The 21,533-nt window shown below is 41.2% G+C and overlaps 1 protein-coding gene across 4 annotated transcripts in view; it reads left to right on the top strand.

Annotated features, from left to right (window-relative positions):
* Nucleotides 1-6,472: 6,472 nt before the first annotated feature.
* FAT1 (FAT atypical cadherin 1) overlaps nt 6,473-21,533 on the top strand; it is a 103,128-nt gene continuing 88,067 nt past the window's right edge. For 3 of the 4 annotated variants that reach the window (XM_085223039.1, XM_085223038.1, XM_085223036.1), the window contains exons 1-2: nt 6,473-6,930; nt 14,358-17,644. In XM_085223039.1, the coding sequence (XP_085079165.1) occupies nt 14,377-17,644 (3,268 nt within the window). In that variant the 5' untranslated portion in view covers nt 6,473-6,930; nt 14,358-14,376. Of the gene's footprint in view, nt 6,931-8,106; nt 8,374-14,357; nt 17,645-21,533 lie in introns of those variants that run through there. The other variant, XM_085223037.1, reaches the window with a different exon arrangement.

Genomic DNA, 21,533 nt, shown 5'->3' with positions numbered 1-21,533 from the left:
GACCGAGGGGTGGATTTAACTATGGATGCTATTGCGCAAATCATTCACGACTGTGACACGTGTGCCACAATTAAACAAGCCAAGAGAATGAAACCTCTCTGGGAGGAAGGGCGATGGCAAAAGTACAAATATGGGGAGGCATGGCAGGTTGATTATATCACCTTGCCACGATCTCGTAATGGTAAGCGTTATGTGCTCACCATGGTGGAGGCAACAACTGGGTGGCTTGAAACCTATGCAGTACCCCACGCTACCGCCCGAAATACCATACTAGGTCTTGAGACACAAGTCCTGTGGCGACATGGTACCCCAGAAAGAATTGAGTCAGATAATGGGACTCATTTTAAAAATTCTCTTGTAGGTACCTGGGCTAAAGGTCATGGTATTGAGTGGATTTACCATATTCCCTACCATGCACCGGCCTCAGGTAAGATTGAACGATACAATGGGTTGTTAAAAACTATGCTGAAAGCAATGGGAGGCGGTACATTTAAGCACTGGGAGAAGCATTTGGCAGAAGCCACCTGGTTAGTCAATACCAGAGGATCTATCAATCGTGGTGGTCCAACCCAGTCCAGCTCCCTACATACCGTAGAGGGAGATAAAGTCCCTGTTGTACATGTAAAGAATATGTTGGGAAGGGCAGTTTGGGTTATTCCAGCCTCTGAGAAGGACAAACCTCTTCGTGGAACTGTTTTTGCCCAGGGACCTGGGTCCACTTGGTGGGTGATGCAGGAAAACGGGGATGTTCAATGTGTACCGCAAGGGAACTTGATGTTGAGGGAGTGCAGTCAGTAATTCCTAGTGCGTGTGTTTATATTTTGTTTGTCTATATTAAGCATGATGTAGTGATGTGGAATAAGGGGTGGAATGTCATGGTTTCATGATTTTTCATTATCGGTATTCCACATCATAACATCATGCAATGCACTGGGGGTTTGACTGCTGATGCTCAAGTTCCGGGTGCCTGTCCAGCGGAGAAGAGCAGCTACGTTTCCCCAGGGGGCTTTGCGGTCAGCGAGGAGATATAACTCCCGGCAAGGTCACCTGATGCTCTCTTCTCTGCCTGCGCTGCTTCGCTTGCGCTTCTCTGCCTGCGCTGCTTCGCTTGCGCTTCTCTGCCTGCGCTTCTCGCCTGCGCTTCTCTGCCTGCGCTTCTCATCTCAGCGTTGTGGTAAGGCCGATCCACCATCAATTTCACATTCTCTCTCCTTATAAAATTCTGTTGATACCATATTTAGTAAATTACTTTGTTTTACCTCAGATTGTTGCCACTGTTTTCAATTATTTCGGGGTCCCTTATTTTCTTTTTTTTCCGGGGGCGCGGATCCGCGGATCCCTCCGCCCTTCTAGTCACGGAACCGGCCGAACCAGCCCGTAAACCGTTGACAAATCCTTAAGTTTCAACTTTCTTAACTCACAGCTAAAGATGCAGTTCAAGAAAATGGATAAATCTGCTCATTCACCTTTTTTTGTTCAACCGAGCGGGATTCCCCAGCATCCTTCTTCTTTCAGCACTATGAAAATTTTAATCAACTGAGTCCTAATCTCCTTATTTTTCATTTTTTTTCCTAGACCAGCCCTCTTCCCTGGCTTTTGCCTCCTAGAAAATACTGCATTTGCATAAACACTTGACCCTTTTTTATACAAGGCTCACACTTAGTCTTGAATAGATTTGAATTATCAGTGCTTAAATATATAAAATATATATGAGGACATTCAAATACATTCCATCTTTGGGAATACTGAAGATAAGTAGGGTTCTTCAGTTTGAATTTCCACACGCCAGCACAAACAATTTCCCCAGTTTCTCTCCAGATCTCAAATCAAAATACCAGGATTGTCCATAACCTTGTCACTGGTTTCATTCCATTTCACTAATAAAGCACAAAGAAAGGTAAGCACCATTAAAACAAACTCCACTTAAGGTGTGTTTTTGATAATTTATTATGTGGATTTAAAACAGAGACTATTTGACTAGCTTTTAGCCTGAGACAGGTTGGTGAAGAAAAGTGTCATATGGAAATGGGTCCCATTTCTGAAGTTAAACAAAAATGCTTCTCAAAACTTGACATACACAGAAGCAAAATGCTGTAAATATGAGGGTGCCTTGCCCACTTTTATTTTGAGAATATACTTATTATTCTTGCTACTTTAAAATAATAATAATGATAATAATATGATTCTTTTTCAGATCAGCTGTCTCTGACAGTTTAAAGGCTCAAAAAATAGCCATTCAAATATTTGGTTGTTCTGCCTGCAGCCCTCATTGAAAAACTGGCTACACATTGAAGCATTAGATAATATTTTAAATATTCTTTCAATTTTATTTTTTTTCCTTTCTAGAACTGCCCCAGGCTTTCTCTACTACTGCATTATGTGTGCATTTAATGGATGTCCACGTATAGCTGTAGCTCATATGTCTAAGGATTGAATCACCCCAGTAAACTTTTCAGGTTCACAGGGCACACGAGGGATTGTCAAGGAGCCGAGATTATCTAGCATTTGATTATACCAATGCTGATATATAACTGTTATTTTGACATTGCAGCTTTGAAAGTCTTGAAAAGTACTATGAAAGAATACCTAATCAAATAGTCAATGTTATTTTACACTGTAAGAACTCTCTAGGGTAAGACGAGAAAGTAAGTCAATAAAAATAATTAAACCATGAAAAGATGAATATTCTTGCTCATTTTGCCAGGTAAAGAGAGGCATTCAAAAGCAATTCAAAAGAATTTCAGAAGGTTTGAAAAAATTGGGTTTAGGAAGAAAAAGTCCAGCACTCTTAAATGCGCACCTTACACAACCTACTCATTTTTTCCCCCCCTAAATACAAGTGGGCAGAGGGGAGGGGAAGTGGGCAGGTCTGGTTCAACTCAAAGGTGCAGAGAACAGAAGAGCCAAAATGAACAGGTTGAATTGTTTTTTATTTGTCAGGTCTGCATTTACAGGAAAAAAAAATCTAGGATGGTAGAGCATACCACCTCTACTGTAGGATAGGGAGAGAGTGACTACAGGTTGCTTTTTTCTTTTTTATTTTCCCAATTGAGATGCCTGGGAGGTCTTTCCAAAATGCTGTTTTAAGAAATTGAGGCTAGATAAGGAAAAGGAGGATGACTAGAGCAGAGCTTCTACTTATTAGCCTCGTTCTCTCTTTGTAAATGAGATTTATATGGGGCATAGGTTCTGCGCTATCTTTTTGTATAGAAAAGAATTTTATTCTTACTGTAAAACAAATGTCAGATCAGTTCATATTTAACTGACCGAGAACTTGCTTGAAACTGCTCCTGACTCCATTACTGAGAAGATGTGTTTGCCCTCTGCCACGGAGACTCAGTGTTTATGGGCCTCTGATTGCCCCTGAGTCAGAGACTGCAATTGTGTTCAGAAGTGGTTTGGTTTGCTGTTTTTTTTTTTGTTGTTGTTGTTTTGTTTTTGTTTGTTTTTTAAAGCCGCATTTAGTGTAGCAATTGTAACTGTCTCTTTGTCACAGAGACCAAGCCATAATTATCCTTGCCATTGCTATCCTCTGAGAAGGAGCAATTCAAAGCGATGATTTCAGTCTTTAAAGCTTTATGTACCTGAAATCCCTACAAGTTGAGATTAATTTCTCTTTTCCAAAACAGGAGCTGAGAGTTCAGTCCAAAGTACTTGAGGTAGCATTCCCTGTGTGACTATCTGGAGCTGAAGGACACTTGTGTTCAGTATTTGCTTCCTAATTATTGACTAACCCGGTTCATATATCAACTCCTGTTTGTTAAACAGGTTGAGATCTACAATGCTAAATTTTGAGGTAGATTAGCGAGAAGAGTGTTAGTGCCAAAATGCATTACAGGTAGATGATAATGATGAATGAGAGGGAATGTAACTTCTGATTGTCTTACTTATTTACTGCAAGGGTTCTCAAATACAATACAATACAAACAATGCAAGGGTTCAGTGGGAGTTTCATACCAGTACTCTATTCCAGTTTTTTAGAACTAAATCCAAACTTGAAGGATCTGTTTTTCTTCAAAGAAAACTATATAACCCAAATAATAATAATAATAATTTTATTATTTATTAACAGTTGATTTTGTTTCAGTTTAGGTAGTATCATAAGAGCAAGGATATGTTAATAGATCCTAGGGAGCACCAAGTCTAGAACGTATTTTTCCACAGTGATTGTGAGACTGGAAGTTTACCACAGGAGTACAAAGTGCCCCAGGTACTGAAGTATGATTTCAAATATTTTCTTTCATGGCTATCCCCTAGGTTAGCACAATGCATAGCTGTGCACAAAATATAGTGATTTTCTTTAGTACAACCTATCAAAAACTACTCTGAGAAGTTTTATCCTTACATTTGTAACAATGACCATAATAGCTTTATTGACATATTTTGAAGAAAAAAAAATAGAGCAGAGAAAGTATGAAAATGGAATATCAGGAAACTGATATTATCAGAGTGACTTTGTCGATATTATTCATGATATTAAAGTCTTGTTTCAGAAGGTAAAATTATATCTATCAAGAAGACTTATGAATACACCTGCTTGGACATCTTGGTTCCAATGCCTTATCTGAAGTACTAAGACTGCACATTTGATAAAGAGTGATAGCACATTCTTTTATTCTTCATCAGAATTACTTATTATCAGCACAGCATGAATATAATAAAAATTCTAAATCAAAAGCACCTCCATTTATCTTTACCAACTGCTTTTGAGAGTTTCTCTTGTCCCACATATGGGAGGTGTGATAAGCCACTGCAGCTCCTCTTCAGGCACCGAGATCTGAAGTTTAGCCAACAGTAAATAACATGCTACTCTGGCCTTCCATTGCTTACCTCACAAAGCAGCCGCAATATGACCATGAATCTGAATGACAGCTAATGCTGTACTCTGTACTATTAGATATGGGTTGTTTCTATTCCTTACCTATAAAACCTTTAAAACATTCCCTTTCCTAGTTCTTTTCAGGAAATCTACTTCCAGTGCAGTTCACTTTATAAAAATCACTTTGAAGCAGTCTTCACAGAAGGAAAGATCATTTGGCCCAGTAGCAATTGGGTAAGAACTTAGTATAATTCCATTTAGGGTCTTCAAAAAGTACCTTAGAGATACTCAGTAAATCAATCAGCTGTGTCTGCTGTGGAAATCTACAATGCCAGAGAATTTTGACATTAAACTTTCCAGACAGGTTCACTCAAAGCGATCATTCTCAGGATTAAATGTCTTTCATGTATTATTTGGAAATGTAATTAATATTTTTATACTGCAGTGTGTATCTGCTCTTCTAAACATAATGTACTGTGTGCTCGTTTGGCCGATACAATATCTTCAGAACTCAGTTTGACTTTTGGAGGAAGCCATGACTCTAAGGTCCTTCTTAGATAAATAGTGCCATAAAATAAGATTTTCCTTCTGAGAATCACAATATACTTTGCGAACTTAATGTTTGTCTTTCTCAGATAAATAACTTCTAAAGCTATTTCTGTAGTTCTTCCAACATCTGATAAACCCTGCTGTTAGGACTGGCACAGCACTGCTTTCAGTTGACCCTACCTCTCCGCAGTGCCACCTCTCCTAGACCATATTGGTAGTGATGGGTTGGGAATTACCCCAAATGAGGGAGCACCACTGTATGAATATACTTGATAGTGCTTTATTATTTTTGAGAAGCTAGTGCCATTATGCTTTTTTTTTTAGGGAGTAGGGGAACACAGGAAATTATTTACTATGTCTTAAAAAAAAAAAATGCAGCTCCCCTTAGGACAAGAAAAGGGAAGGGGACAAAAAGGAAAGGGAGGAAGGGGAGAAGGAAAGGAAATGAAAAACAGAAAAAAAAAAAAAAAAAGGAAAAGGGAGGAAAGGAAGGAGGGGAATGGGGAATAGGATGGGGTAAAAAAAAGGGGGGGTAAAAGGGAAGAAAAAAACAGAGGAAAAAGGGGAACGGAGGAAGAAGGAAAGGAGGGAAAAGGAAAAGAGGGGGAAAAAAAAGGATAAAAGAAGATGAAAAAAAAAAAAACCCCACACCAAAATAGAGAAAAAGGAGGAAAAACAGTGAAAACGGGGGGTGAGAGGCAGAGAGCTACTCCAGTTTTAGCGCGGCTGGAAGAAAGCGGGCTCTTCTCTTGCTCAACCGTCTCGGAGTTGCCCGTTCATTTCAGTAGCTGTGTTCCGTCTGGTAAAGGAACGGCCGGGCGCGGCGGCGGCGGAGCCAGCGGGTCCCGAACAGGCGGCACAAGAGAGCCCCGGGGAAGAGGCCGGGAGCGAGGAGACGGTTCGCCTCGTTTCGCCGCGACTCACCTGCAGGCAGCCGGGCCCAGGTGCGCGGCAGCGGCCCCGCGCGGAGCCGTGGCGAGCGGCGAGGAGAGGGGAGGCGAGGAGGGAAGGAGAGGAGGTGCTCCGGAATTGGGGTCCGGGAGGGCCGGCCGGAGAGCGAGAGAAGGGGGAGAGGGAGGGAGAGAGGGAGGGAGGAAGGCGGAGGAAGCGAGGAGGGAGGGAGCAACGAGCCATCGCAGCTTTCCCACTCACTCTCTCCGCTGCTCAACTCAACTCTCCCGTTCTTTGCCTGGACATGTCTTGAGAAAGTTGGATCTCTCATTTCGCCTTCATTTTTTCCTTTTTTTATTTCCTTTTTTTTTTCCCACCTTCTTCCCTACTCATCTCTCTTTTTCCTCCCTCTGGAGCCGGAGCTGCGGATGGCCGGCAACCGGAGCACCGCGCAGTGCCGGCAGGGCCGGGCGCCTCGCTCACAGCGCGCCGGGGCCGCGCGGAACTCCGGGGCCGCGGGCAGGCGCTAGAACTGCGCGGGCAACGAGGCTGTGATTGCTGCTTCTCCGAAAGACGGCAAAAACAGGGAGGGTAGCGAGAGGGAAGTGTGTGTGGAGATGAATTGAGCTGGAGCGGACTTTGAGAGGAGAGCGCCGAGTCCAGCTGGTCTGGTGAGTTCTTTGTTTAATGAGTTTGTCAGCAGCAGGATGCTCGGGAAGGTGGTTTTCTTGAGTCGTGGTGCTACAGTGAGCGGATTTTAATGAAAAGGCTGTTTGCGCTTCAACCCGTAGATACAGTAGTTTGAAACTGTAGCATACCTATGTTTCTGCATATATGCGTACACGCACATGTATGTCTGTGTCTCTACACGCGGAGCTGACCCGAGCTGTTTCGCACCTGGAGCCAGAGGCAGCGCAGCACCGACCCGCAGCCCTGCGCGCATCGCTGCCAGCGCGGCGCAGCGCAGCGTGGGCCGGACTCGGCCGCTCCGTACCGGGCTGCCCGCCGGCGCTGTGCCGGCTCCGCTCGCTGCGCTGTGCCGTGGCGCCCCCTGCCGGCCGCCGCCGAGCTGCGCCTGGGGGCTGGGGGCTGCCGGGGCGGCCCCGGGAGCGTGCGCGGGGGCTGCGGGGAACAGCCTCCTGGCTGCGGCCGCCGCGTTCTGAAGGGCCGCTTCCTTCTGATCTCCAGCTGTGGGGCGCGCCGGGCTCTGCTAACAGCGCCCTCCTCTTCTCCCCTCCCCCCCGCAGCTGGCTTTATTTATTTATGCGGCTCATAAAAGCCGTGTCGGGGCTAATGTGCCCCCGCCGGCTTCCCCCGCTCGCAGCCGCGAGCCTGCTGCGCTGGGATTCCCCGGGCAAACGTTTGCTGGTTGTGAAGTGCCATCACTTATTAATGAGCAGGGAACTCTCCGAGGAACGTTTGGCAGTATTTAACGTTGGGTCGGCCGGCAGCGCTAGCCTCAGCGAAGCGGGGCACCCACACTCTGTGCCGAGGGTTGGGACGGAGCCACCACCGCCGGGGGGGTGAAGCGGACGGCGCCGCACTCTCTGCCCCCGGCGCCGCTCCTGCCCTGTAGGCGGCCGACCGCTGGGGCTGCGGTCATTACGCGGCTGCTGGCGGGGAGGGGGTAGAACCGCGGGCTCCGCTTAGGGCAGCCCCGTAGCGATGCCGCCCGTTTTCTGTGTATTTTGAAGGTGTCCCTCGAGGTCCCTTCCAGTCCCTGCGGCCGAGCCCCGGCTTGCTAAAGTTTCTCAGTCGCCTACCTCAGCACTTTCCTATACTTGAAAGCGCCGTTGTCCCCGTCGCCCCTCCCGGCGGGGCTACGGCCGGAGGCGCCACTCCCGCCCGTCGGCGTTCAGCCCAGCCCCGGGCGGGGCGAATCCGGGGTGCGGGGCTGCAGCCGTGTCCGCGGCCGCAGAGCGCCCCAGAAACGAGTTCCGGAGCGGCCGCGGTCCGGTGCGGCGGAGGAATACGGCTCCGGGGGGCCCCGCGGCGTGGAGGGGCGGAGGGCAGCGGCGAGGCGTGCGGGCGGCGAAGAAAGGAAAACTGCGCGGCGGAGGCAGCATGCGGGGCTGGGCCCGGCTGGCGCCCCCGACCCGGAGGCACTGAGCGTGGTGAGAGGGGGGTTGAGAAGTTATGAGAAGTTTGGTGCGGGACGGATGGGACGGCTGGGACGAGAGAGAGGTTGTGCCGCGGCGAAGCCGGGGGGGGGGGGGGGGTGGACTCGGCGCCGGGGTAGCGGGCGGATGGGGCGGGGGGAGCCGGTCGGCACACAGGCAGCAGGTTGCTCGTAAGTTCTGTCGAGGAAAAAAAGAAAAGGGTTGTTATAATATTTCCCCCAAGGCAAGGTGTCTGTCTTCGTCTGCGTTCAATGGGCCATTGTGAACTTAATTCCCCCGCGATGCAACGGGAGCGGTTCGCGGCGGAGAAATGTCCCGGGGTGGTGCTGGCCCTTTGTTTGCACTTCGCCCGGCGTCCCTCGTTGCTTTTCTCCCGCATTCCCCCGAGCGATAAGGAGCAAGGACGCGGCGCTCTCCCTTGGCTCTGTGCTACTCACAGGGAGTGGAGCGCTGTTTGAGGGTGGCAGTCAGAGACGGCGGATCGCCCTATTGGAGTAAAAGTGCCCCTGGTTGTAAACTTTACTTTCTTGGCAGGAGGAGAATGCGTTAAGACATTGCGAAGTAATCCAGGCTTCCACCAAGTGGCTTCCCTGCAGCTTAAAGACTTAGATATGAATTTTTCCTGGATGTTGCATGGGAGATAGGAAACTTGCATCTATTACCTGGTCCATCTGCGTGTTTCCTATGTACCTGTTGAAACACGTGGAAATACTCAGATGTTTAGTCAGTGAAATACCGCATTTCAATGCTGAAACGACTTTATTTCAGAGAGTTTTGTTTGTTTTCTGAAATCCTGAGCTCTTGCGCTTAGGGAAGGTGAGCTCCAGTAGTACAGCAGGCTCCTGGGTTGATAACTTAGTATGAGAAAGGAGTTTATATGGCCAAGGTATCATTGGTTTTGGTAAAAGCAAGAAAGGAAAAAAAAAAAAGTCTATAAAACCTCACAGATTCATGTCTTTTATTGTTTGGGGTTTTTTGCTTGTTTGTTTTTTAGTTAAAGCGGAGTATTGGCTCAGTAAAACTGCTTTTGTCCTCTTGAATTTTAGTGTCATGTTAAATTTTGACTACACTTCTTAATTCCCAAAGATCTGCTTTTCCTTGTACAGTGGGAGAGCTCAGTACAAGATATGCTACTCGCTGTTGTGTGCAAATAGTTACACTTCTCAGTGTGAAACCACCTTAGTCAATGTCTTCGCGTGCTGCCTGAATGCAGTGGCTGTGTTTTCCTTTTAACAGCAGAGATCTGGACTGCATAAATCAAAGCACCTCATGAGATTAACTTCTAAGGTGGTGAATGTAAGCATGAAGCTCTCTGGAGTTCAGTCACAAGTTGAAACTGTTACATTAATCTCTACGGCAGTGTACATTTTTTGAATAACTTACCAGCTTTACGAATACAACGCTCCTATATGCTTTCATCATGTGTTGCCTTTCTGTCTGCCAACACACAGAAACCCCTCACTGGTGTCTCTCTTTCTCCTCCCCAAAATAAAAAGCCCTAAGAAACTTTTTCAGTGTTGATTTAAAAAGAAAAGTTTTACTTTTAAGTTTTAATTGGAAGCTTAAAGATGTTGAAGTAGTTAAACCTGGCTTTTTTTTTTTTTTTTTTTTCTGGTGGGGCTACATGAATAATTGCTTTTAAACAATGGAAAGAGAAGGTACAACTGTAGAGTTGTACAGCTCACGAAGTCTCATGATCTTCCCTCCACTGCTACAATAGACACCCTGTCATAACAGTTTAATTACTGCAGTAATAACTTTTCACACTGTATTTGTATCAGATGGCTTTACTCACACATGCTGATCAAAACTGACTTTAAAGTAAATTGGTGATGTTTTGATTAGTAGATGCATCTTAGTGTTAGAAACATTGCAAATTAAAGAAGCACGTGTGTCAAAAAACATAGAAAACAACACCAAAGTGCTACCATGTTTGTTAAAAGTTAGTGATGTCTTTCAGAAGGCAATCACTGTAGCAGCAGCACCTCTTCTAGTGCTGTCTGGTGTTTCCCAAGCTTGGTGTTAAAGCCATGCACAGGGTTGTCATCTGCCACTGTAGGCGATGTTGCTCTGTGTTATGGACTGGACTGGCTGGCCTTGTGAGTAGGAGAGGAAGAGCAGTGGCACCAAGGCTTATCCTGACAGCTTTTTAGCCCAGTCTTTTTCCATATGTCGTTTTTATGTAATTGGTGAGGATAACTCCTGCAGTGTATCCTGTTGGTACCTTATGCAGAAGTTAGAGCTTGTTTTGCCTGTTTGGCATTTTTCTGTTTTACTCTGTTTGCTGCTTAAAGTTACAAGTCTATATACTGCAAGCATTCTGCTAAGAGAAACAGGCATATATAAGACCAGGATCTTATCCAAATTTTCTGCATTTGTAAGTTTTCAGTCTGAGGTCTGCCAGCCCTGCCAGTTTCTCTTTTTCTCTTGTCTTTATCATGAAGATGGTGCATATTGCTAAGTTGTGAGTATTTTTTTCCCATTTCAGATTATGTTAATGAGTTAAATCGCGTTGTTAATGTAGTAGCTAGTAAAACTATCATAAGTTTCCCTACAGTTAATATACATATAAGTAATGGTCCTTCCGAGTAGGATATCAAAGTTCGTTGGAATGTAACATTCCAGAATAAATACAATGTGCTTGTTATAAACCTAGGGGTATGGTGTTTGTAAGCAAACAGTTCCATTATGTCTTGAAAATGGATGCAGAAAGTCTTGAAGTGGTGATACTCCAAAGATTAAAAAAAAAAATAAAATTGAGGAATTTGAGGTGTAGTCTAGATGAAATTCAGTTATGCTGGCTTACTGTTACGAACCATCTGAGTTTATATCTAACACATAAGCACTCTATCTGAATGTCCTCATACTTTCCCTTAGTAATTAACTGTCTTTGCATTTTTTAATACTGTGGATATTTATCAAGATTATAGTATATGTTGATAATCCTGGTTCAAGAGTTTTTGGTTTCTGGCAAAGTACTTCTGCAAGTAACTCTGCAAATGATGACACAAGATAAGTTAGATATTTGCTACATTTCACTTATTTTTGTGTAATGTACTCCACTGAGCAACAGAGTTGAGGGATGCTATTAAGCTGTAGGTTGTGACTCAGCAGACCTTGGAATTTGCTGCTACAAAATGGACTCTTACTGGTGGTTGAATTAATAGCCTGCCTGTTGCCAGCACTGAGCAGACTCTACTTGAAGTTATTACAGAAAATAAGCAAAGAGTACTTAAGGTATTATAGAACAGGAAAATATTTATGTAATAGAAAAACCTACGCATGTGTTCAACTTAGAATTTTAATGAAGAACTTGAGAATCTTAGTGCAGTCCAATGCATCGTAATCAAATGTGCCTGAGATAAGAGGAGCAAAAGATTAAAAAAAAAAAAAAAAAAAAAAACCAAAAAACAGACCCATAGTGTTTTACTTAGTAAATATGCTGTTCCTGACAGCTTCTTCCCAGCTGCTAATAAGTATGGGTTGTGAGTTACAAAATGATGTAGCACCCGAGGTGCACATACTCTCTGCTACTGAATTTTAATAGACAGTAGGCGCAAAATACATCCAGTTTGGACAAGAGTGCAAAATGAGTGCTGAGAGTTTAAGGAATTGCATAGAAGTGATTTATAGAGAATTGTTCTGATAGGTGAGAAAGACAGGAGAGTAACTTCTGTTTGCCTAGCCGTACTTCTCCCCTAAGTGGCTGCTTCCCACAACTTTTGGAAGGCTTTCACCAAAGAAGATGGGTGGTTTTAACACCTGAATTTTTTGGATAGAGTGGAGTTTCTTTCACCTCTCATAGTTGCAGGTCCTAAAACTTCCACAGTGAGAATTGTTTCTACTGATTACTTAAAGTGATGTAATAATTTCTGACACATCTTTTAGCTAAGACTAATGACTTCTTAAATTGCTTGGAGTTTAAAAGGTACTGATATCAGTTATTTTCATGAAAAAAGTTACTGTAGTAAATGTTTATTTAGCAGCGTGTTAGGAGAATGAAGTACTGGAGACCCAAGTGTGTGTTTAAGGACAAACCATAGTCTAGAAAAAATGGTGAGGGGAGGAATAAAACTGTTAATCCATTGACATGGTGATTACTTCAGTGTTACACTCATTTGCCCTACCCACTTTTCATTCTTCCAGACCTTTTCAGTAAGCTTTCCAGCTAGTAACTTAAATTTTGTACTTTGCTATAGCCATAGCCTTAATCAAGTAACTTAACTGCTATATTTGGAAGACAGACTACACTTCTTTTTTCTTCCTAAAGGAAACTGACTGGTTTTTATTTCTTCTCTCAAATTTCCTATAGCTCTGTGGGTCTGAGTTTTAAGTCCTCCTCAAACTCACTGATTTAGAAATAGCTGTGACCAAATTAGCTGCTTCTGAGGTTTTAGAGTGAACTGTTGACACAACCAGGTTAATTTGCTGTAATTCTTCCTTGTGGGTAGAAATGGCCCATGGAATTTCAGCCAGTGTGCTCTTTCAGGCATCTAATTGAGCAGGTAGGAATGAGAGAAGAAAAAAATAACAGTGAGAGAAAATGTGAGTGGGTGAAGAAGGCAATATAATGGGGCACTTTTTGAGCTGAGATGAACAGGAGTAGTGAGAATAGGCACTGAGGAGAATGACAGTCGAAGGTAGGGAGGAGGAAAACTAAGGATAAAATGTGGGAGAAGAGGTCAGGAAGAATGAGAGAAGAGCACAGTTAGGAATTAGCATTGATAGTTGTATGACAAAAATCAGCCAGGGAAGAAGATGCTAAAAAAGAGGTAAAGGAAAAATGTTTAGGATTTGAAAGAAGGTGAAAGGAAAGAATGTGTGCTACTTAATAAAATTAATCAGGTTTAAGCTAAATTGCTTTTTACTTGCTGGAAATAATTTTTTCTCCCAAGACATTTTTTTTTTTTTTTTTTTCTTTTGGAAGGTTGAGCTTTGTTTATGAGGCATTCTGAAGCTTTAACTTATCCTATGAGATTTTCAGAAGTAACAACTAGTATGGATGCTGATGAAGACCATAGTCTTGAAAGATCTAATTTCTGAGCTTTCTGCCTTTCTTTATGCATGGATTTAGACAATGAAAATTATTCCTTTTCCTTAAAGATAGTGCTAGTGAGGGCATGTCTCCATGTCCACCTTGCTGTTCTGGACTGTGTTTAAAAGAAACACATCTTAATAGTCTTTCCAGTTATCTTATTAGATTCATATTCCAATAGCTCTTGATGATAAATTCTTATATCTATTTAGGGGGAGGAATAAAGGATTACACTTCATCCCTTACTGATGGTTTTACAGCTTAGTGGTGCCTGGCTCTTTTATTTAAGTTGTATGCACTGCTATCCTCTACTCTTAAAAGGAGACTTAGAGCTGGCAAGAATACAACATGTATGGAATAATTGTCTACTTATAACTTCTGTCTGTACTTATTATAACAGGTGCTTATAGTATATATTGAAGAATCAAGAGAAAATCCATTGTAGTTTCAAGCCAAATATTGCAGTTTACTTCTGCATCATTGGACATAATTCATTTTACAGTCTAAGTGAAATGAGGGAGAAAAACTTTCTATCAAAAGACAAGGTTTCATATGAACTAGAGGACTGGAGTGAAAGTTCAGTACTCCAGATTCATTCAGATCAAGTTTGCTGACTTACAGTAGCCAGCACTGGTATATTTCTTCTAATAGTTTTACTTCACAAAGTGTTTCAGATGGAGTTAACCACGTGTTCTCCTTGTATCATGGTAATAATTCCTAAACTTGGTCTTGGGGACTCTTGAGATTTTGGGGTCATTTTAATTTACCTGCTTTACTAGAACTAAGTCATGTTGAAACATTCTGCAAAAAAGGGTATAGCCTATATATATATATATATATATATATAGTTTTCTTCAAAGTGTGAGTTTGAAACTAAGTATAAAAGTTACCTGAATAATATTTGAACATCCGTAAGTCTTAATGCTTCTTTCTCTTGTTTCAGGTTGTTTGTAATTGCTGCCATGGGAAGATACTTGACTATGCTCTTGCTGCTGATGCTGCTGGTGCAGCATATTGAAAACTGTGAAGGAAGTCAAATACCACATCATGTTTCACCAATGCAATTTACACAGGCGCAGTATAATGCAACTGTGTATGAGAATTCTGCAGCCAAAACTTACGTTGGGCATCCAGTGAAAATGGGCATTTATATTGTAAATCCATTATGGGACCTAAGGTACAAAATTATTTCTGGTGACAATGAGAACTTGTTCAAAGCTGAGGAATATGTTCTTGGAAACTTTTGTTTTTTGAGAATACGGACCAAGGGAGGAAACACAGCTATCCTTAACAGAGAGGTAAAAGACCATTATATGCTGACTGTTAAAGCAGTTGAAAAAAATACAAATGCTGAAACGCGCACGAAGGTCAGGGTACAGGTACTGGATACAAATGACTTGCGGCCTTTGTTTTCTCCGACATCTTACAGCGTTTCTTTGCCTGAAAACACAGCAATAAGGACCAGCATTGCAAGAGTCAGTGCGACAGATGCAGATATAGGAACAAATGGGGAGTTCTACTATAGCTTTAAAGAAAGAACAGATGTGTTTGCTATACATCCTACTAGTGGTGTGGTAGTTCTAACTGGCAGGCTTGACTACTTGGACACTAAGCTTTATGAGATGGAAATTCTTGCTGTGGACCGTGGACTGAAGCTGTATGGTAGCAGTGGCATCAGCAGTATGGCAAAACTAACTGTTTATGTAGAGCAAGCAAATGAATATGCCCCTGTTATTACAGCTGTTACATTGACTCCATCAGAATCAGACAAAGATCCAACTTATGCAATTGTAACCGTAGAGGACAATGATCAAGGTTCAAATGGAGAAATAGCATCATTGAACATTGTTGCAGGTGATCCACTTCAGCAGTTCAGAACAGTGAGATCTGTGCCAGGAGGTAAAGAATATAGAGTCAAAGCTGTTGGTCACATTGACTGGGAGAGCCACCCTTTTGGATACAACCTTACCCTTCAAGCTAAAGATAAAGGAAATCCTCCGCAGTTTTCATCTGTAAAAGTTGTTCATGTGACATCACCACAATTTAAGTCTGGTCCTGCCAGATTTGAAAAAGAGATATATAGAGCTGAAATAAGTGAATTTGCCCCTCCAAACACGCCTGTTGTAATGGTGAAAGCTCTGCCTAGTTACCCACATTTAAAATATATATTTAAAAATACGCCTGACAAAGTAAAATTCAATTTAAACACTCATACTGGTCTTATTACCACTTCAGAACCCATAAAAGCACAATACTCCTCCCATTTTGAACTTGAGGTTATGACAAGTGACAGAAGAGCTACTGCTAAAGTATTAATTAAGGTATTAGGCATGAACAGCAATCCTCCTGAATTTACTCAGACAGCCTATAAAGCATCTTTTGATGAGAATGTGCCAATAGGTACGAGTGTCATGAGAGTGAGTGCAAAAGATCCTGATGAAGGGGAGAATGGTTATGTTACCTACAGTATTGCAAACCTAAACCCTTTGCCATTTGTGATTAACCATTTCAGTGGGATTATTAGTACCTCAGAAGACTTGGATTATGAATTGATGCCAAGGGTTTACAATTTAAGGATTCGAGCTTCTGATTGGGGTATACCATATCGTCGAGAAGTTGAAGTTCCCGTGACTATTATCTTAAATAATCTGAATGACAATATACCTCTGTTTGAGAAAATTAATTGTGAGGGAACAATTCCCAGGGATCTTGGTGTTGGAGAACAAATAACAACTGTATCTGCCATTGATGCTGATGAGCTCCAGTTGGTAAGATACCAAATTGAATCTGGAAATGAGCTGGATTTATTTAGTCTAAATCCAAATTCTGGTGTACTTTCACTCAAGCAGTCGCTAACAGATGGCCCAGGTGCTAAAATGTCTTTTCACAGTTTGAAAATTACAGCTACAGATGGAGAAAACTTTGCAAAACCATTGTATATCAACATCACTGTAGCTACTGGTCGCAAACTGGTCAACTTGCAATGTGAAGAAACTGGTGTTGCCAAGATGCTTGCAGAGAAGCTCTTACAAGCAAATAAATTGCACAGTCGTGGGGAAGTTGAGGATGTTTTCTTTGACACTCACTCCTTGAATATGCATACACCTCAGTTTAGAAGTACTCTCCCCAGTAGCATTGAGGTAAGAGAGGATCAACCTGTGGGCTCCAGCATAATACTTCTGAATGCTACTGATCTTGATACTGGCTTCAATGGAAAGTTAGTATATGTTATCTCTGGAGGTAATGAAGACAGCAGTTTCATCGTTGATATGGAAAGTGGAATGCTGAAAATTTTGTCTCCACTTGACCGAGAAGTAAAAGATAAATACAATCTGAATGTTACTGTCTATGACCTTGGAATACCACAGAAGTCTGCCTGGCACCTTCTAGACATAAGAATTTTGGATGCTAATGATAACCCCCCAGAGTTTCTACAAGACAGCTATTTTGTGGAAGTGAGTGAAAACAAGGAGCTAAACAGTGAAATTATTCAAATTGAAGCTACCGATAAAGATTTAGGGGCTAATGGAGAAGTGAAATATTCTCTTCTTACAGATACTGACAAGTTTGCTATTAATGCTGTGACAGGAGTTGTGAAAGTTGTCGGGCTTCTGGATCATGAAGAACAACCTGTTTATTTCTTGAAAATAGAGGCTAGAGACCAACCTACCGAAGAACCTCAGTTATTTTCGACAGTTATTTTGAAAGTCTCTATAGAAGATGTTAATGATAATCCTCCTAAGTTTATTCCTTCAAATTATCATGTGAAAATTCGAGAAGATCTTCCCGAAGGAACAATTATTACATGGTTAGAAGCCTATGATCCTGATTTAGGCCAGTCAAGTCAAGTACGATACAGTCTTTTGGACAGTGGGGATGGCACTTTTGATGTTGATAAACTAAGTGGAGCAATACGTATTGTACAAAGACTGGATTATGAAAAGAAACAACTTTATAATTTGACTGTGCGGGCCAAGGACAAAGGAAAACCCATTTCATTATCTTCTACATGTTACGTTGAAGTTGAGGTAGTTGATGTGAATGAGAACTTGCACCCTCCACGGTTCTCTGTATTTGCAGATAAAGGCTTTGTAAAAGAAGATGCCCCTATTGGCTCCTCAGTAATGACTGTATCTGCTTATGATGAAGATGAGGGACGAGATGGGGAGATAAGATATTCCATCAGAGATGGATCTGGTATGGGAGTTTTTCGAATAGATGAAGAAAAAGGTAAGGTGGCTTCCTGTTGTCTTTATATTCTAAGTAAAAAAGTATGCCAGCAAAGAGATAACAAGCTGATAAAACAGGCAACCTACATTGTCACCGTTGAGAGAGATGTTGTTGGGAGAAAAAAGAAAAAGACACTAATAACATATACTGTTCTATCTATTGCTTTGGTGAAATTGTATGTATAAGTTTGATAAGTACTTTTCCTGTAGTATCCTTGTTTTGATCCAGCTTGTTTACAGCTATTCTTAGGTCTTAAAATCTCTACCACCTGACAAGAATACTATTGATACAGAATGGAGGTTTCCTTCGTGCAAATAGAGCTGGACAGTGTGGGACATATGAAGTTGAGGGAGTAAAGTGCTCTCTACCTAAGGAATTAATTCTGACATTCTTATGCTTTGCAATCCTAAACTATGTCTCTGTTACTTCATTTAGTAGTGGTATGCATGTGTGATACCTCCATACCTGCAGGTTTTTATAATTATATTTTATAGTTTTTATAAGTGCTTGTTTCTGTTAGTAATCACTACTTCATGGAAAGGCTCCTGTCAAAGAAAGCTGCTTTTAAAAAGCTTATATAAGTCAAGCAGATTGAACTGTTGACTTATCTCATTAATGATGGATAAATTGAGAAGCAACTGTCAGAATCACTCCATTGTCATGTGTTCAGAGAAAAATATAATTATGGCTGTAATAGAAGTCTAGTGCTTTTTAATATTTTGCTTGCACATCTCTGTAGCTACTTGTTCTTTGTCTGATGATAAAGCACTGATATTGTGTTACTATCTCGTGGGGTATGCATGTGAAGAGGAATTGCTTTTTTTTTTTTTTATCTTAGGGAACAAATTCTTCTTAAGACGCTTAAGTGGGGAAGAATGTGTTTGCTGGGCATGTTTTTCTTCATATTTTGAAGTAAACCAAGGAACTGATGATGGAATGTAGAGCATCTAAAAGCTTGACAATGTAGCTTAAAATCTGTCTCAAGTTAGTGGGTTTTTAATCTTTTCTTTTTCCTGAGAAATCATCAGCGTTGTTACAGAAGGCAGTCTTTATACTTACTAGAATCTTTGTCATGCTCTTCAAAATGATCTGGCCTTGATACAGGGAGCAGGTTGATAATTAGCCAAGAAAGCACATTGAAGAGTGTGTGAAAGAGGAAATCTGCAAACAACTTGATGACTTTTTCAGCTTGCTAAGCGGATTTTCTGATTTTACCCTCAAGTTTCCCTCTGTCTTTGAGAGCATCACACTACACTTCCCTTCAAAGTTTGATAAACTGGATTTCGGAAGCTGTTTGGTGTTAACTCTATTGGCTAAGAAGAGTTCTTTTATTTCTTGCTTCTTAGAAATCAAGGACAACTGTCACATTTGCAGAAAAAAACTAAGATGATTGATGTTAGAAACATCACATAGTACTAGGCACAGCATTTGTTATTATTTCCATGTTATTATGTGGTGTTTGATTTGTTTGTTTTTTAACTATTCCATTTCAAAATATCCAAATTGTATTAGTGGTTTATATTTTTATCATTTATTCTAAAATTTTCAAGAGAGAGCTTAATGTAACTTTGCTACTAGTTTTTTAATACTTTTTTTTTTTTCTTTGAGTCTTACCTTTGACTTAGGTCAGGTAATTTTCATAGGTTGGTTGTCTGCAGTTCTCCCTAAGGTCTCAGAAGTAAATCTCTTACAGGGGACCCTAATGTCATAGTCTTAAACTGAGGAACTGCTTTAATTAGTTTGTGTAATTCTTTCAATCTCTAATGCTTATCAAGAAGACAAAGAAAGAAGTGCATTGAGAATGAATTTGGTAGTAGATTGTATTTTAACTGTAACGTTTTTTGGCTCATGGTAGGGGAAAGCTGATGTCAGGATGATTGCAACAGTTTCTGTACCATCTTCTCTATCTTACTTTGTTACAATGTAAGAAATAGAGTGCGTGCATGCGGGTCACTTAAAAGGAAGTATTTTTCATATGTAGTGTAATAAAGTCACAAATCCCATTTCCTCAGGAAGTTATAGCTACTAAAAGTATGACTAAAGTAAACAAATTGTTTTAATGAGTTTAATTTGAAGTTCAGCCTTATGCTATCTCCAGCTTATATATTGTTAACTGGAAGCCAAGTGAGTAAAGAGGGAGATCATAACTCATTACTTGGCCTTTTCTTTCATCCCTCTTGTAAGTATCAGCAGATTGTTACTTCTAGAGAGTCAAAGGTAACCTTACAGAAGTTCTCAGCTGGACATAAGCGTTAGACCGTCTATGATTCTAAATTGTAGAATGTTTCTTGTTTTCACTGCCACTTTAGAGCTGAAAAGGATGGACAATCCTTTCTGTTTTGCTGCATACATCATCTTAAATGAGTTGATGAGTCACCTGTATCAAATTCCTGCTGAGATTATGAAAATGAAACTGCTGGTTATCACTGTAGTCAGTGAAAGGTTAACAAACACTGTCTCCATCTCCAGAAACAAAGTGGGAGATCATAGAGGGAGAGCGTGTTGAGAAGTGTTGCTCGCATTCAGTCTTGATGCTAGAACTGAAATTAAGTGTAACAGTTGATAGATTAAATCAGACAATTCAGTTTCACGACAAATGAGTGAATCTAAGAAATAGAAGCAACTGCTGGGGGAGAACCTGCAGCAGAAAGTACATAAATTTATGTAGCTGAGGGAGCCAGCAGACTGCGAGTATAGGTGCCCTAGGACAGTGCAGTGTTTGTAGGCAATGAGAGTGCATCCTGAAACGTGTTGCTGAGAAACAAAGGAAGTTTTAAATGGAATCCCCCTGTATTCCATCGTGTCTAACCAGCTGTATCCTGGAGCAGTCAGACTTGAATTCTTGTGCTCCCATGTATGAGGTGTTACACATAGATTCTATTCAGATTTTTCTGATGATGATTTAACTGAGTTAATAAACCATGGCTAGTTTTACAAACATTCTTATTAGAAATTTCCCACTAGGTCAACTGGCAAGGCTACCTATCAGCAAATGTCTTCTGAACTTCTGCAGATGTGGATGTTTTCCAGAGTATAGCCTAGATCCAGAATGGTGTATGGCAGTCTGAAGTTAAACTTATTACTGATGTTTCATCAAGTAATTAAGTTACTTGTGGTCAGGAATCTTAATGTTCAGTGAAGAGTGAGGTACTGTATGTGTTACAAAATAACAGCAATTTTAACAATAACAAAGTTTCAAATGATGAAAGTGATTTGCAGACTGAGAAAGGCACAATATCATGCTTGATTAGGGCGAGGATCTGTTCAACTTGGTATACCATCTCCAAAGCTTTGAGAACAAGAGCACAACAGAAAAATAATATGTCTTTCTAATAGTTTCCCAAACTGATCATTTTCTGTTTGTGGAGTACTTGATTTAGATAGGGTTTGTAAGTAGTGTTTTCTTTCTTTGTCTTTGCTTGAAATCACTTGTAATTTCAAGTGTAGCCTTACTACCATATTGAGAAAATATGATTTGTTTTGATAAGGATTGTTAAAGTAACAAGTAGAAAATATGAAGGAGGACATACAGAGGAAAATTTGTTTTATTGCACTATCTCCATTTGCGTAAAACACCATCAATAAAGCTTAATGAGTAGGAGACTATATTTTTAATATTACCAGAACCATTTCCAGCAGGAAAGACAGTAATTCTTACAGAGAACGAATTGGATTTTAACTACATAGGAAAAAGTACTGAATTATACTCTTAACAGGTAGAGCATTGCTAACAAATAATAAGCATGTTAACGTTTCTTTGTAGTGTTTTCAAAATTGCTTTAATGAGAGTGCAGTGTATGATTTACATTTGTACATAAGGGGCAGTTTCATTTTCTGTGTCTTTGGTGTTCATTGACTTTTGAGCATTTTTAATCATCCCACCACTCAC

This window comes from Meleagris gallopavo, chromosome 4 (genome assembly GCF_905368555.1).
Source record: "Meleagris gallopavo chromosome 4, MGAL_WU_HG_1.1, whole genome shotgun sequence".
Lineage (NCBI taxonomy): Eukaryota > Metazoa > Chordata > Aves > Galliformes > Phasianidae > Meleagris > Meleagris gallopavo.
This window is presented reverse-complemented; position numbering and strand designations above follow the sequence as displayed.